We start from the raw sequence: 15,323 nt of genomic DNA on the forward strand, positions 1-15,323 counted from the left end.
TGCAACATCCTCGACAGTCTTCTTCCAGAATCCAGTATTTCCTGCAGCTTAAGGAAAGGTGCACTCAAGAACCATGAGAGCCATTGACAGCACCTACTAGTGTTAAAACATTGAAAAAGGTTAATCAAACTAATATTTAATCGCTAAACTCAATTGGATACCTCCAAACTATCATGCTGAGATTACTCAGTGAATTTATTTTTCACACCCGTCCATTCATTGTAATTTTCTGTTGCTTCTGTAGCTGCAGCCATCAGGCCCTGTATGATGGTAGAGACTAAAAATAAGACAGATAAGTTACTGGTCATAGAACAAATAGCAATACAACTGTTTAACTATTCAAAATTATTACATCTATAGCTCAGGGTCTGTATTATGATTTTAAAGACCTCATGTCTCTTCAACAATTGCTCCTAAATTGTTATTCATTATTTTTATAATCTCTTAATTCTTACATGCATTGGGCAGTTGAACATTTAACTACCAATTGCCCTCTTAATGCATTAAATCTGAACTCTTTTCAGCATGTCCTTTAGCATCTCTGCCTATGATTTGACTGAAACACTGTGCTGTACTATAAATATCTTATCACTTAAACATAAGCTCAGATAACGGCATTTTAGCTTACTTTGAATGAGAGAGAGAGAACTCTGAGGGATTCAGGACTCGTAACAATGCATTTTCATTCATTTTTAACATAATTTCATCATACTATCATTTTACAAAACTTGTCAGAAATTATATGCATTTAAAAAAAAAAACATCTTTATATTTGTATTTTTACTTTATTTTCGCAACTCAAATGTTTCTCAAAGTTCTTTGCAGTCATTGTCATTACTTTTACATCAACTTGTATTTATTCATTCACTTAATTCTGGCCATGGCTTCTGAATTTCAACATGGGTTTTAAATCTGTCAGAGGTTATCTGACCCAGGTACATTACTTTGGGTCTTGCTAGCATGCTGTCTTCAAAGTTACTTTGAAACCCCCGTTTATGTTACTTGTTTACAACTTATCATCTCATAAACAAACAATAATTTTCTTTTCTCTTCATTTTATTTTATTTTTATGATGCTGCGTGGCTGCAATTTTGCAATCCAACAATAAAATTAATCTTTTGGCCAAACATTAGTAAATATAAGAATTACAAATTTTTTCACTCAGAACATGTGTCTGGTACTTTTACAGCTTAAGCCAGAATCATGGTGGGGGCCAGCATGAGATAAAACAACTGCTTCATTGTAGTCAAAGCAATTTTATCTTTTAAAGCAAAACATAAGCTTCTAAGTTTTTCCAAAATGCCACTGCCAATTTGTGTGCCTTCAGTTTTTTTTTTTTTTTTCACTAACACAGAATTCTGTTCAGTATGCCTTGTCAGGACTTTCAACAATTATATAGGAACTGGAACAGATCTTATGATATCATTCTTTGTCATTTGAACCTTCTATGCACAGAGAATCAGATTAAATCATCACTCAGTTACTTCTGGGATTATTTTTAACAAATCGGCACATACATTTATAAATGTTTATTTCTCTGGTTCTGTCTTTGTTTAAAGCCAATCAATTTTTTTGTTTTAACTTTCCAATCAGAATCAAAGCTCAGACTGACCATTCTTTCAATGAATTCAGAGAATATTTTTAAAGTCAGAGCTTCAGAGCCAAACTGTTTACAGCATTTGCTCTCTTCTGTTTCATTATTTCTATCAGGGCTGACCAGGTTACCTAATTTGTCAGTCATATTTCTATCATAAACCAAAAACATATTGAGGCGGCGATCTTACCAACAGCACTTGACTTCTGCGTGATGAAATTGCAAAGTATATTCCAGAATTTCCATATACTGGTCCAATCCAATCAGGGTCATGAAAACTACATTTTAGCTCTTTTGGGGTTGTTCCTGAGGCATCCCAGATCAATCAATACTTTCCCTTTGCATATATCCCTATATTTTTATAGGTGCACATATGAATTATCACTATTTATTTTTAAACACTAATTTTGGATACTCTTTTCCCTAACCACTGACCTGGCCTATTTCTAAGCTCGGGGCGCCCCTGTCTGTAATGGTGGGTGATCGAGAGTTGGAAGAGCAAGATACGACTAGAACCCATGTCTAGCGTCTTACATTCTTCTCGGGATTTCCCATACCCCTACTTTGGCTTACCCGGCCGTAAATGCACTGCCCTTTATGGCCTCTCGTGCTTTTTGGCTCTCTGTGCTTGACCCAGCACTGCCTATTTACGGCCCTATGTGTCCCTTGTCCCTCAGTGCTTGACCCAGCACTGCCCTTTACGGGTTCACATGCCTGTTAAGAATGCGTTTTTGTCCCCCCCTGGACTGTGCACACCTAGAAACAAATTTTTACGTCTCTCTCTAAGACCTATAGGTGTGCACCTGTTCCCTCTGTAACTGTACACATCTCTAAATATCTTATATCAAGACCTACCGATGTGTACTTGTACCCCTTATACTCACAAGGTTACTTATTTACAGGTATATTGTGACACCAATTTACCTACTCCACCCTGGAGCTGGTGTCTACCCCCTCACGTCTGAGTGAGTCTATCGTTCCTCCTTCTCTCGACCCCCTCCACTTACAGACAGTCCCTAACCAATAATATTAAATCTAAAATCTTTCCTACCTTGGTTTGATGATTGATCAGGGATGTCAACAAAGAACTATTGCCCGCCGATCCTCCACCATTAACTGTAGGGGAATTTACAGTTAAAACCCAAGGACCAGATATGTCGCAATGAAGACCAGGACTCAGAGATGAGTTCAATTAATAATAATAATTTTACTTGAAGAAAATAGTTTGCAATTTCATCAGCAGAAGTCAGCTTCAACACTCTCGAAGGAGTTCGCAGGCCGCCCCCCGTACAATACAAAATCAACCACAGTTATACCCTGACAGAGGATACTAATTGCGTCAATACATAAGTCAACAAAAATTCTGATTGGTTCCAAAACCTAGATAAAACTCTCCAAAGACGTATATCTGATATGCTGGACACTGGCAGTTGATCGTTTGTTCTGGGACTGTCTGAGCTTCTCCCTGTACAGACAGATACTAACACACATACACAGAGAACTTATCTAAAATTCAAGGCTTTCTAGCACTGGCGAGTGTCTTATCATTACAGTTGGATACACACACATAGGAAAAGAAATACAGCACACATAAGGTTACACATTTCACTCTTGCTATAACTTGATTAATAGTCAAACAAGAAATCGTGTAATAATATAATTAATATCAGTATGAAGGATATGGCAACTCGGCATCCACTCCTTCAGGTGTATTAGTCATTTTAAAATAAATCCAAAAGCAAGATGTGAAAAAAATTAACTAGGGAGTGGAAATGGCAACTGAGCTGATGAGTGACCCTCTGCTACCACATTCTGGTTATAATCGTAATTTCATGTCATTTTCATCATTAAAGTCTATGTTATATACAATTTTGGCATTTTTTTTTTCTTCTTCATGAATGAAAAGTGAATCTTTAAAATAAATTGCACCGCACAACTATACAGTTAGCAAAGTAATATAGGCTTTAAAATATTTTAAGTGTTTAAAAAATTTACATAGACAAACAGTGGGTAAAGGCAGTACATTGTTTGTGTGTGTTATATTCATGTATCTAACTCCAGCAAGGCAACCAATTTTGGCAACCCTGTTATACACCAAACCTGATTGCAAAAAAAGTTGGGACTCTGTACAAATTGTGAATAAAAACAGAATGCAATGATGTGCAAGTTTAAAATTTCAATATTTTATTCTGAATACAACATAGATGACATATCAAATGTTTAATCAGAGAAAATGTATAATTTTAAGGGAAAAATACATTGATTTTAAATTTCATGGCATCAACACCTCTCAAAAAGTTGATACAAGGTCATGTTTACCACTGTGTGGCATCACCTCTTCTTTTCTAACAGTCTGCAAATGTCTGGGGACTGAGGAGACAAGTTGCTCAAGTTTAGGAATAGGAATGTTGTCCCATTCTTGTCTAATACAGACTTCTAGTTGCTCAACTGCCTTAGGTCTTCTTTGTCGCATCTTCCTCTTTATGATGCACCAAATGTTTTCTATGGATGAAAGATCTGGACTGCAGGCTGGCCATTTCAGTGTACGGATCCTTCTTCTACTCAGCCATGATGTTGTAATTGATGCAGTATGTGGTCTGACATTCTTCCCTGAAAGAGACGGCGTCTGGATAGGAGCATATGTTGTGATTTCCATTACAGTATCATTCCTGTATGTGATGCAGGAAGGGCCCAAAGAACACGTGCATCCAGTATGGTTTTATCGTTTATACCCAATCATGTTGCCAATTGACCTAATAATTAGCAAATTGGTCCTTCAGCTGTTCCTTATATTTACATTTAACTTTTCTGGCCTCTTATTGCTACCTGTCCCAACTTTTTTGGAATGTGTAGCTCTCATGAAATCGAAAATGAGCCAATATTTGGCATGACATTTAAAAATTTATTTTCTATTTTCTATTGTGAGTAAAATATAAGTTTATGAGATTTGTAAATTATTACATTCCATTTTTACTCATAATCTGTACAGTGTCCCAACTTTTTTGGAATCGGGTTTGTGTGTGTGTATATTATTATTATTATTATTATTATTATTATTATTTTACTTGCAGTATCTAGTTTTAGATTTAAATATTTCTCTTCTGTGTAAAAAAATTACTTTCCTGGGCATATATTTTTGTAATAATAAAACAATATTGTTTCATAAACTTGGTACTGACAACAGCTTAATATTATTTACCTTAGCCTACCTTTGGGGTCTTCACTATTATATTCCAATATCATTATGCCTCAGTAAGCTAGTTATAGATTAAAAGTTGTCTTTTTATGTAGAGATTGTTTGCTGCTCTGTATAATAATTTATGTTGTTAAAATAACATTCTGTTCTGTAAATGCATTGTCTGCTGGTTTATTTACCTACTTTTCCTACTACTAAACACCTGATCACTTTTGTGGGTTTGCCAATTGTAGAATAAAAAATCGTAGAATTGTAGTTGTAGGCAGTGATGGAAAACAACTATTTAAATTTTAAATAACAAAAATATTTCATTTAAGTTTGTATGTTTTTGTAGCCTGAGCTTATCTGAAAACCTAGGAAACAGAACTGCAAACTTTGCTCTGATACACTAACATTACGCTAAGTGGAAATGTTCTGTTTGCTGAGCCGAGACTGTAAGGAGGATGAGAGCTGCAAAAGGCAAAAATTGTCTTCTACTTCCTGCAGGTTTTTGAAAAGTCCTGCTGCAGAGGAAGCGTGTGAGTATCTCACTAAAGTTCTGGGCACAAGTCCATTATTTCTGACAGATATGGATCTGAGTGAAGATAAATTAGGAGACCTGGATTGGGAGAAATTCTCAGCTCTTTTGATGGACTCTCATAGCAAACTGGAGACAATGAAGTGAGTGAATATTTATAGATATATATTCTCTGATTAATTAATACTAATGTCAGTTATGTGCATAAACAGACTTGAAGACCAGTTGATCTGATGAGTGTTAAATATTTTCTAAAGTACATTTTGCTTAAGTACAATAAGATAAATAAAAAATGATGTTTTTGTGTTCAGGCTGAATAATTGTGAGCTGACAGAGAAAAGCTGTTCAGTTCTAGCTATTGTTCTCTCCTCCAAAACCATCCTGAAAGAGATGAACCTGAACAACAGTCGTCTGCTGGACTCAGGAGTCAAAGAGATCTGTGAGGGACTGAAGAATCCTGTGTGTGAGCTGAAGATACTCAAGTGAGTACAATTCATCATCAACTACACTCGACACCAAAGCAACCACGGGAATATGACTGTGATGAGTGGAGCGGGGCCGAGGGACGTGGGAACGAGGAGTGAGGCTGGTGGAGTGATTGGAGATGAGCTACACTTGTGACCCACCACCGGTCTCGAGTCCCACAGAGGAGATGGAGGGATATAAAACTGGAGCGACGACCGTGAAGGACGAGAGAGGACCAGGCCTGGGCCTTATTTTATGTTTGCTTTTTATTTGTTTATCTGTTTTGTGTTTATTTTGAATTATTAAAATGTCATTTTTATTGTCCGCCGGTTCCCGCCTCCTTCTTCCGGATGTATATGAAGGTTTATTATTACAGTGGTGTTGAAACCCGGGAGAAGGAGGGACGCGCTGCTGAAGATCCCTCGCCGCTGTGGTGAATTCACGGTGCCCTCGAGCTGGGGCGCTCGAGGTGGTGGGCTGGAGTGAGTTGCCGGGGACGGGCGAGCTCCCTGCCAGCCGCCCGCGATGTGGAGGGGCGGTTGCCGTCCGTGAGGGAGCAGAGGAGTCGGCGCCGTTCGCCAGGGGGCCAGAGCCTGCTGCCATCCTTGACGGTTTCAGGAGGAGCAGGGAACGGGGGACTCCTGCCGGCTGCCCAAAACCGGAGGAGCCGTCGCCGTCCACCGGGCGGCGGAGGAGTGTCGTGCCGTCCGCCGAGGGCCGTCCAGTGCCAGCGCCAGGAACCGCGGAGGAGATCACCCAGCTGGTGGAGGGCCGAGCGGCAGTGCATCTGGGAACCGGAATTTTTTTTTTTTTTTCTCTCTCCCCTCTCTCATCTCTGTCGCTCCTCCTTCCATCTCCTTTTCTCTCGCCTCGTCTGTCCTACCCCCAGGTTCCTGCAGGTCCCTGTGAGCGGTCCCTCCCCGGAGGGAGGGGGGGGGGGAGTAGAGCGCAGTCTCGTGGGTACCCCCCGGCCTGCGAGGGGCGATGGGGGTATGTGGCAAGTGGGGCGGGGCCGAGGGACCTGGGAACGAGGAGTGAGGCCGGTGGAGTGATTGGAGATGAGCTACACCTGCGACCCACCGCCGGTCTCGAGTCCCACAGAGGAGATGGAAGGATATAAAACTGGAACGATGACAGTGAAGGACGAGAGGGGACCAGGCCTGTGCTTTATTTTATGTTTTGGCTTTTATTTGTGTGCATCAGTCGTCCGTGAGGGGCTGACGCACTGTTTTGTGTTTATTTTGAATTAATAAAATGTCATTTGGATTGTCCGCCGGTTCCCGCCTCCTTCTTCCCGATGATTATGGAGTTTGTATTATTACAATGACATATTTGATGATGTTATTGTATTTTTTTATTATTTTCAGGCTCAGTAACTGTGATCTAAATAAGGAAATCTGTTCAGCTCTTGCTTCAGTTCTCAGTTCAGACTCCAGCAGTCTGATGGATCTTGACCTGAGCAATAATAATCTGCAGGATCCAGGAGTGAAGCTACTCTCTGTTGGACTGAAAGAGAACTGTAAACTAAAGAAACTCAGGTGAATTGATGTGTAACATGCTAAAGGTCTCTGGGCCTGTTGTTTGCATCCATATTTAGCCATCTGTTTTGTATGGATTACTGTTGTTCTGAACATTTGTGGAGTAACTGATTAATCAGATTAATTTGTACATTTTCATTCCCTTTCTAGACTTTCAGACTGCAGTATCACTGAAGAAGGTAATAAAGCTCTGGCTTCAGCTCTGAGATCAAACCCTTCACACCTGATAGAGCTGGATCTCACAGGAAATGATCCTGGACAATCAGGAGTGAAGGAGCTCAGTGATTTACTACAGGATCCAAACTGTCAACTGAAGACACTGAGGTGAGATGTGATGAGATGATACAAAATAAATTACAGTCAGGCTGAATATTCATACATAATACTATTTCAGTAATACAGTAAGCTCTGATTTGGTGGATCTGAGGTACTGTGTTGTTGGTGACAAATTGTTGTGTTGTAAGCTACAGTTCTGTTTAAATAGACATTTTGAGCCACTAAATGCTCTTATACTCAGTAGTTTGTCACTAACATTTTCTGAATACTCTGTAGTTTAATTTGGTGTCTAGAAAGATATTTTGCCCTTCTGCTCCTCATGACATTTACACTGTTGCACGGTTTCTGCAATAGAGCTATATAGAGCTTGTCATTAGGAAAAATAATGAATTATGTTTTATGAACATGTTTTGTAAGGCAGTGTACATTTATTTCAGAATTAAAATGAATCCTGCTTTACCTTTTACAGGTTTTTGAGAAGTCCTTCTGCAGATGAAGCCTGTCAGTTTGTGACTGGGATTGTGGGTAATAACCCGTTACTCCTGAGAGAACTGAATCTGAGTGAACATGAACTAGGAGACACAGGAGTGAATCAGATCACTGCTCTACTGCAGGATAAACACTGTAAACTCAACACACTGATGTAAGTTTCTTACATAATTTAATATGTATTTGATTAATACATTTTCTGATTAGTTTGAGCCAGAAGTGTCACAACCACAATGTGAATTATTCAAATTAAACAGGCCACTAAAAACAAATCATTTTCAGAAAATGACAGTTAGCTTTAAACAGAAGGCCAAGTCTCTTTGATCATGGATCATTGTTAATTATTTCAGTTACTGTAGAGGGAGAGCAAGGTTTTCTTCCAGAACTCCACAAACTCTTCAAAACACAAATGCAACATTTCAACAATTTAGTGTCTGTTTCAGAACAAAGCAAATTAATGATGAACCAACAGATCGGCCACCAATCTTTATCAGCTGATGTTCACCTTAATCCTTCTGTCCTGCTTAAATTCAGGCACAGTTTTTATGTATTTATTTGTATAAATTGCAGAAAGCACACAAACAGCACTACTTTAATGTATAAACACTTGATCAGATTAATCTTTAATGTTCAATGTTTATGTCAGTTCACAGTGTGTAATGTTGTTAAGAGATAAAACATTTTATAAAAAAAAATGCCGTAGAAGTAATTGCATCATTAGTGCATATTAACTAATGTAGTTAACTAAGGAAACCTTACTGTATGTAACTTGAAACACATTTTCCCCGTTGAGCTGAAGATGACATTGACAGAAGAACCAGTCTTAAAACTGACGAGAAGCAACTGCCTCTGGAATAGAAGTAATGCTTTATAACATAAATACTGTTCAAGAGAATTTTAACTGTGGCTTTCAGATGACAAATTACAGTCAGACAAATGATCCATATCCTCCAAAACCTTAGATGATTTTTATAGATCTGATTCATTGTCTGTTCTCTTTCTGTCTTCAGTCTGCGTAGATGCAGTATTACAGAGTTTCAGTGTCTCATCCTGACTTCAGCTCTGAGATCAAACCTTTCACACCTGAGAGAACTGGACCTGAGTCAGAATAAAATAGAAAACAGTGGAGTGAAGCATGTATCTAAAACACTGAAGGATTCAGACTGTAAACTGGAGAGATTGAGGTCAGTAACATTCACATACACAGTAGCGGTTTTAGGCACGGGCGAACCGGGCAGCCGCCCGGGGCGTCATTTTTTCGTGACACATTGGGGGCGGCAGCACGAGCAGATAAACAAAAAATTTCACTGTGTGTGGAATTGGCAAATCGGCGCTCCCTGCAGCTGCCGGCGCCCCTGCTTGCTGAAAATGTACACTGAAAATGCACACAGAAGCTTTGTGTTGTGAGAGAAGTGTAAGGGGGTGGGGCGAGAGGCGCATGCGACACTTCACCTCTGGGTCTCTCTCAAATGGCACGGACAGGGCGGGGGTGGACGGGGACGGGGGATCCACACTAGTAATATAATTAATGATAGGCTAAAGTCAGTCACACACCTCGACTTTCTTCCAAATAACGCACATTTCATTCATAATGTTATAATACAGGCCTATAGTTCCTGCAAATGAAACTAGGTACTACAAAACGATTATGCGGTCATCAAGGTGAATTGGTTTAGTCTTGACTTCTGGTCCTGAGTGACAGTTGGGGGGATGGAAAATCTGTTGATTGTTGAGTGCCAAATAAACAGAGATGGAGAAGAAAAGATCAGAGCCATCAGGTGCCCAATTTCAAAAAAAAAGAAAAGAAGAAGAGGAGAAACAAGCAAAAGATAAAGGTATGCAACTTGTCTCTGTATGATTACAGTATCCATTTCATGAATGAAGGGCTAATGTTAATTGGTGGTGGGTATAACTCTTTGTTAGCCTTTTTGCTATGATGCTTGCTATTCTTATACAACAATTATTTGGTTTCAACTCAATCACGAGATCTAATTTATAATATTGTGCTTTGCAATAAAACTGTTACAAGTTCAGTTATCATTTCCATCATTTTTTTAACGTTATGCCCTGTAAGTAACCAAAGGCATTTTCAAATCTGTAGGTTAAAGACGAACATTTGCTATTTATTTGCTACACAGTATGCTAAGTATAGTTTCCTAAGTATAGTTTTACAAGTCATAACTGAAAGTGTGTCATGCGTATAATTTGAGGCAGTAACCTAATGGGTAATGGTACCTCCATGAAAGTTAGATTAATATACAAATTTTGGTTGAAAAATATCCTGAAACCCAAAAAGTTTTTGGTGATTAAAAAATAAAATCCCATTGTTTTTGCCTATACATATAATTTAAAGTCATTTTATTTTTTAAACAACTGAGTCCCAGTGACCATAGCATAACATGAATAAAATATAATTTTTCTATATATATATATATATATATATATATATATATATATATATATATATATATATATATATATATATACAGTATTGTTCAAAATAATAGCAGTACAATGTGACTAACCAGAATAATCAAGGTTTTTCGTATATTTTTTTATTGCTACGTGGCAAACAAGTTACCAGTAGGTTCAGTAGATTCTCAGAAAACAAATGAGACCCAGCATTCATGATATGCACGCTCTTAAGGCTGTGCAATTGGGCAATTAGTTGAATTAGTTGAAAGGGGTGTGTTCAAAAAAATAGCAGTGTGGCATTCAATCACTGAGGTCATCAATTTTGTGAAGAAACAGGTGTGAATCAGGTGGCCCCTATTTAAGGATGAAGCCAACACTTGTTGAACATGCATTTGAAAGCTGAGGAAAATGGGTCGTTCAAGACATTGTTCAGAAGAACAGCGTACTTTGATTAAAAAGTTGATTAGAGAGGGGAAAACCTATAAAGAGGTGCAAAACATGATAGGCTGTTCAGCTAAAATGATCTCCAATGCCTTAAAATGGAGAGCAAAACCAGAGAGACGTGGAAGAAAACGGAAGACAACCATCAAAATGGATAGAAGAATAACCAGAATGGCAAAGGCTCAGCCAATGATCACCTCCAGGATGATCAAAGACAGTCTGGAGTTACCTGTAAGTACTGTGACAGTTAGAAGACGTCTGTGTGAAGCTAATCTATTTTCAAGAATCCCCCGCAAAGTCCCTCTGTTAAAAAAAAGGCATGTGCAGAAGAGGTTACAATTTGCCAAAGAACACATCAACTGGCCTAAAGAGAAATGGAGGAACATTTTGTGGACTGATGAGAGTAAAATTGTTCTTTTTGGGTCCAAGGGCCACAGGCAGTTTGTGAGACGACCCCCAAACTCTGAATTCAAGCCACAGTACACAGTGAAGACAGTGAAGCATGGAGGTGCAAGCATCATGATATGGGCATGTTTCTCCTACTATGGTGTTGGGCCTATTTATCGCATACCAGGGATCATGGATCAGTTTGCATATGTTAAAATACTTGAAGAGGTCATGTTGCCCTATGCTGAAGAGGACATGCCCTTGAAATGGTTGTTTCAACAAGACAATGACCCAAAACACACTAGTAAACGGGCAAAGTCTTGGTTCCAAACCAACAAAATTAATGTTATGGAGTGGCCAGCCCAATCTCCAGACCTTAATCCAATTGAGAACTTGTGGGTTGATATCAAAAATGCTGTTTCTGAAGCAAAACCAAGAAATGTGAATGAATTGTGGAATGTTGTTAAAGAATCATGGAGTGGAATAACAGCTGAGAGGTGCCACAAGTTGGTTGACTCCATGCCACACAGATGTCAAGCAGTTTTAAAAAACTGTGGTCATACAACTAAATATTAGTTTAGTGATTCACAGGATTGCTAAATCCCAGAAAAAAAAAATGTTTGTACAAAATAGTTTTGAGTTTGTACAGTCAAAGGTAGACACTGCTATTTTTTTGAACACACCCCTTTCAACTAATTGCCCAATTGCACAGCCTTAAGAGCGTGCATATCATGAATGCTGGGTCTTGTTTGTTTTCTGACAATCTACTGGTAACTTGTTTGCCACGTAGCAATAAAAAATATACTAAAAACCTTGATTATTCTGGTTAGTCACATTGTACTGCTATTATTTTGAACAAGACTGTATATATATATATATATATATATATATATATATATATATATATATATTTTTTTTTTTTTTTTACTGTTTGTTTCTATGCTCTAAACAATGTAATGACATGGGGGGGGAAATAAAATAAATAAATATTTTTTTTCTGGGTCTAGGAGGATATAGCGTGTAATGACAGACATTTATTGTGTAAGAGCATGTTTATGTAACCCTTCTATTATGTTTTGAGTCAATTTGACCCCAGGCTGTTTTAGCTTTAAAAAACATTATTCTATGGTCTTTTGATTTCAAATGCAGTTCAATTGCAATTTCAGGGGCACTTCTAAAATATTTTGGAGCATCCTCTGCCACTGGTCAGGATGAGCCAACCACCTCCTCCACTACACATGTCTCCACAAATATCTGATATTGAGGATGAAGACCTCTTTTCCCCTACTTCTCCCCAGCATGAGCTTTCAGGTGTGCATATCGTGTGTGTTTGTGTGTGTGTGTGTGTGTGTGGGCTACAAGACAACTGGACCTACTGCAATTTAATGTAACTTTAATATTTCTGATAATTTATGAGTAGGACTGTGTTTTTTCACTGCTATGTGTTTTGAGTAATATGCCAATATGCCGTCTGATAGAAATGCCTGGATCTGAACCCCCACTTAGTCCCACTGGTGAGGATGAGCCTTTGTCAACCGACCCTGATAACTGGCCCTCACAGTGGGGGGGGGGCTCGAAAGGGGTCTCGCCCAGGGTGTATTTCAATGTAGAACCGCCACTGCACATACAAGAATCAAAATGATTAAAGTCACTTCAACAGTTTTAAAACAAAGACACTTTATAGACCAGGGATAGGCAACTCTGGTCCTGGAGGGCCACTATCCTGCAGAGTTTAGCTTCAGCCCTCATAAAAACTCACCTGCCTGTATCTATCTAGTAATCCCGAAAACACTGATTGCCTTCTTCAGGTGTGTTTAATTAGGGTTGGAGCTAAACTCTGCAGGATAGTGGCCCTCCAGGACCGAAGTTGTCTATCCCTGTTATAGACTGTATTTTGTTAAGAGGATGAGTATTTGTGATCTGGTGAAGTCAAGATGATCTCTCTTTCTACGTCTTTAGAGAATGTCTTTAGGATTATTTTCTGCTTTTCTCTTTTTCTCAATATAGGTTAAGGTCCTGTTACATGACAGATGAAAGTTGTTCTGCTCTGACTTCAGCTCTGAAATCAAACCCATCACATCTGAGAGAACTGGACCTGAGTGAGAATAAACTAGGAGACTCTGGAGTGAAAAACCTCAGTGATCTACTGATAAACCCACAATTCAAGCTGGAAATACTGGCGTTAGTATCATTATACTGTACAGCAGTTACAGAGAGAAAGTCACTTTAGTTAAACAGGCCCAGTTTACAGTATATAAACTTTAGCACTGCATCTGTACTGCAACTATTTTTTCTTTACTGCTCAAACTTAATATGTGTCTAACACTGGAACATGACAAAATCAATCAAATCTATTATACTATCTACACTGGATGCGGCACGACACGATAAATACCTGACAGTAAACTGCTGCTGTGCTCTATTTATGACGTACTGACACAAATTTATAATGCTTTGTGGCGTCCAGAGTAGATAGACTTTAGCTGTTGTGGCTGTTGTGTAATGTGTAGACACACTGTAACTAGGATATAATCGGTTGAATTTTAAGTATTTGATCAACTGTTCTGGTTGTGTACATCTTCTGCTGAAATATTTGGAGATTCACATTTACTGCAACAATAGATGAGAGACAAAGAAGTGTATGTCTCTAGTGTTTTTTTTTTTTTTTTTTAATGAATGAGAAGAAAACATCAGCTTCTGGTATTTGGAACTTAAAAACAATTAATTCAGTTAAACTATGGCAACTAAAGACTATATGGAGGACTATATGCCTAATGTTGCTCTTTTATAAGACGCTATTAAGGATCTGAACCATTTTCCTTTCTGTTTTTGTCTTCAGTCTGTGTAAATGCAGTATTACAGAGAAACAGTGTCTAATCTTGACTTCAGCTCTGAAATCAAACCCATCACACCTGAGAGAACTGGACCTGAGTGAGAATCAACTAGGATACTCTGGAGTTGAAAACCTTGGTGTTTTGTTGAGCAGTTCACAATGCAAGCTGGAAAAACTACAGTTAGTATCATCATTACTCTGTGCAGCAATTACAGTGTGATTTAAATGTACTATTTATTAAGACAACAGGGCACAAGTTACAAAATGTATAGCACTGAATTTTCTGCATTTCTTCTTCTAAAGAAAGATTCAAAAGTACTATGAGCTAATGGACTGATGGTTCAGTATTTCTGTCAGCAGAAAGATTTATGTGCTGAAATCTGACAAAAAAATTTTTGCTGCAAAATGAAACTGAAGTGAGCGGACAAACTTGCATGACAATAGATTATTCTGATAGTGCTGGGTATTGATCCATATGTCCCGATTCGATTCGATTACGATTCACAAACTATCGACTCGATTCTCATTTCTTTTAGTATGATCACTGAATATAGTTTTTATACAAATGCTATTGAAATTTCTAAAAAATGAAATGAAAATTAGTTTATAAATGGTGAATTTATAACAATAAATTAAGAGCCACAGGCCTGTATTTAAGTATTCAGGTCTTTTTTTTTTCTTCTTCTTCTTTTGTATATGGGTCCTTTTTAAACAATAATAGGGCCATATAAAATTATGTTTTACATTTTTCTGGTAATCAGATGAAGGCATAAAAAAATTTATTTATCCTAATCAACTGAAAAATCTTTTTATTTTTGGGCAAACAAAGTGCTGCACAACAGAGGTTTACTGATCAAATTAAAAAGAAAACAAATGTGATTATTCATTTAAAAATAAAGAATTATTAATATTCATTATAAGTAATAGAATTGTTATTCGATCATGTGCTCATTTGATCTTTTTGAGCTAAAATAATACATTTCCTAAATAACTTTTCTCATTGTAAATGTTTGTAAAATTGATCATTTTCTATCCTCATTTGAACTTTGTCCAGAACACGATTTCATAAACCCAAGTAGACACCTGTGATTTTTCTCACATTAAGAATGTGAACATAGTCAATTGAAATGTTTTAATCAGATCTACATTTATAATTCACAAAATCAGATCTA

The 15,323-nt window shown here is 37.9% G+C and overlaps 1 protein-coding gene across 1 annotated transcript; it reads left to right on the forward strand.

Moving 5' to 3' along the window:
- Window positions 1–5,325: 5,325 nt before the first annotated feature.
- LOC113040776 (ribonuclease inhibitor-like) lies at window positions 5,326–7,314 on the forward strand. The gene is made up of 3 exons (XM_026199031.1): window positions 5,326–5,450; window positions 5,619–5,789; window positions 7,140–7,314. Exons 1-3 carry the CDS (start codon window positions 5,359–5,361, stop codon window positions 7,312–7,314), a joined length of 438 nt encoding a protein of 145 aa, XP_026054816.1. The 5' UTR covers window positions 5,326–5,358.
- Window positions 7,315–15,323: the final 8,009 nt, after the last annotated feature.

Source organism: Carassius auratus, chromosome 22 (assembly GCF_003368295.1).
Source record: "Carassius auratus strain Wakin chromosome 22, ASM336829v1, whole genome shotgun sequence".
In the NCBI taxonomy this organism is placed as follows: Eukaryota; Metazoa; Chordata; class Actinopteri; order Cypriniformes; family Cyprinidae; genus Carassius; species Carassius auratus.

What these genes read in the sequence shown, in the direction of transcription:
- LOC113040776 (XM_026199031.1), top strand. Translation starts at nt 5,359, where the DNA reads ATGGATCTGAGTGAAGATAAATTAGGAGACCTGGATTGGGAGAAATTC. An exon ending in AGCAAACTGGAGACAATGAA is followed by an intron (nt 5,451 to 5,618) that starts GTGAGTGAATAT and finishes TTTTGTGTTCAG; the next exon opens with GCTGAATAATTGTGAGCTGA. An exon ending in TGTGAGCTGAAGATACTCAA is followed by an intron (nt 5,790 to 7,139) that starts GTGAGTACAATT and finishes TATTATTTTCAG; the next exon opens with GCTCAGTAACTGTGATCTAA.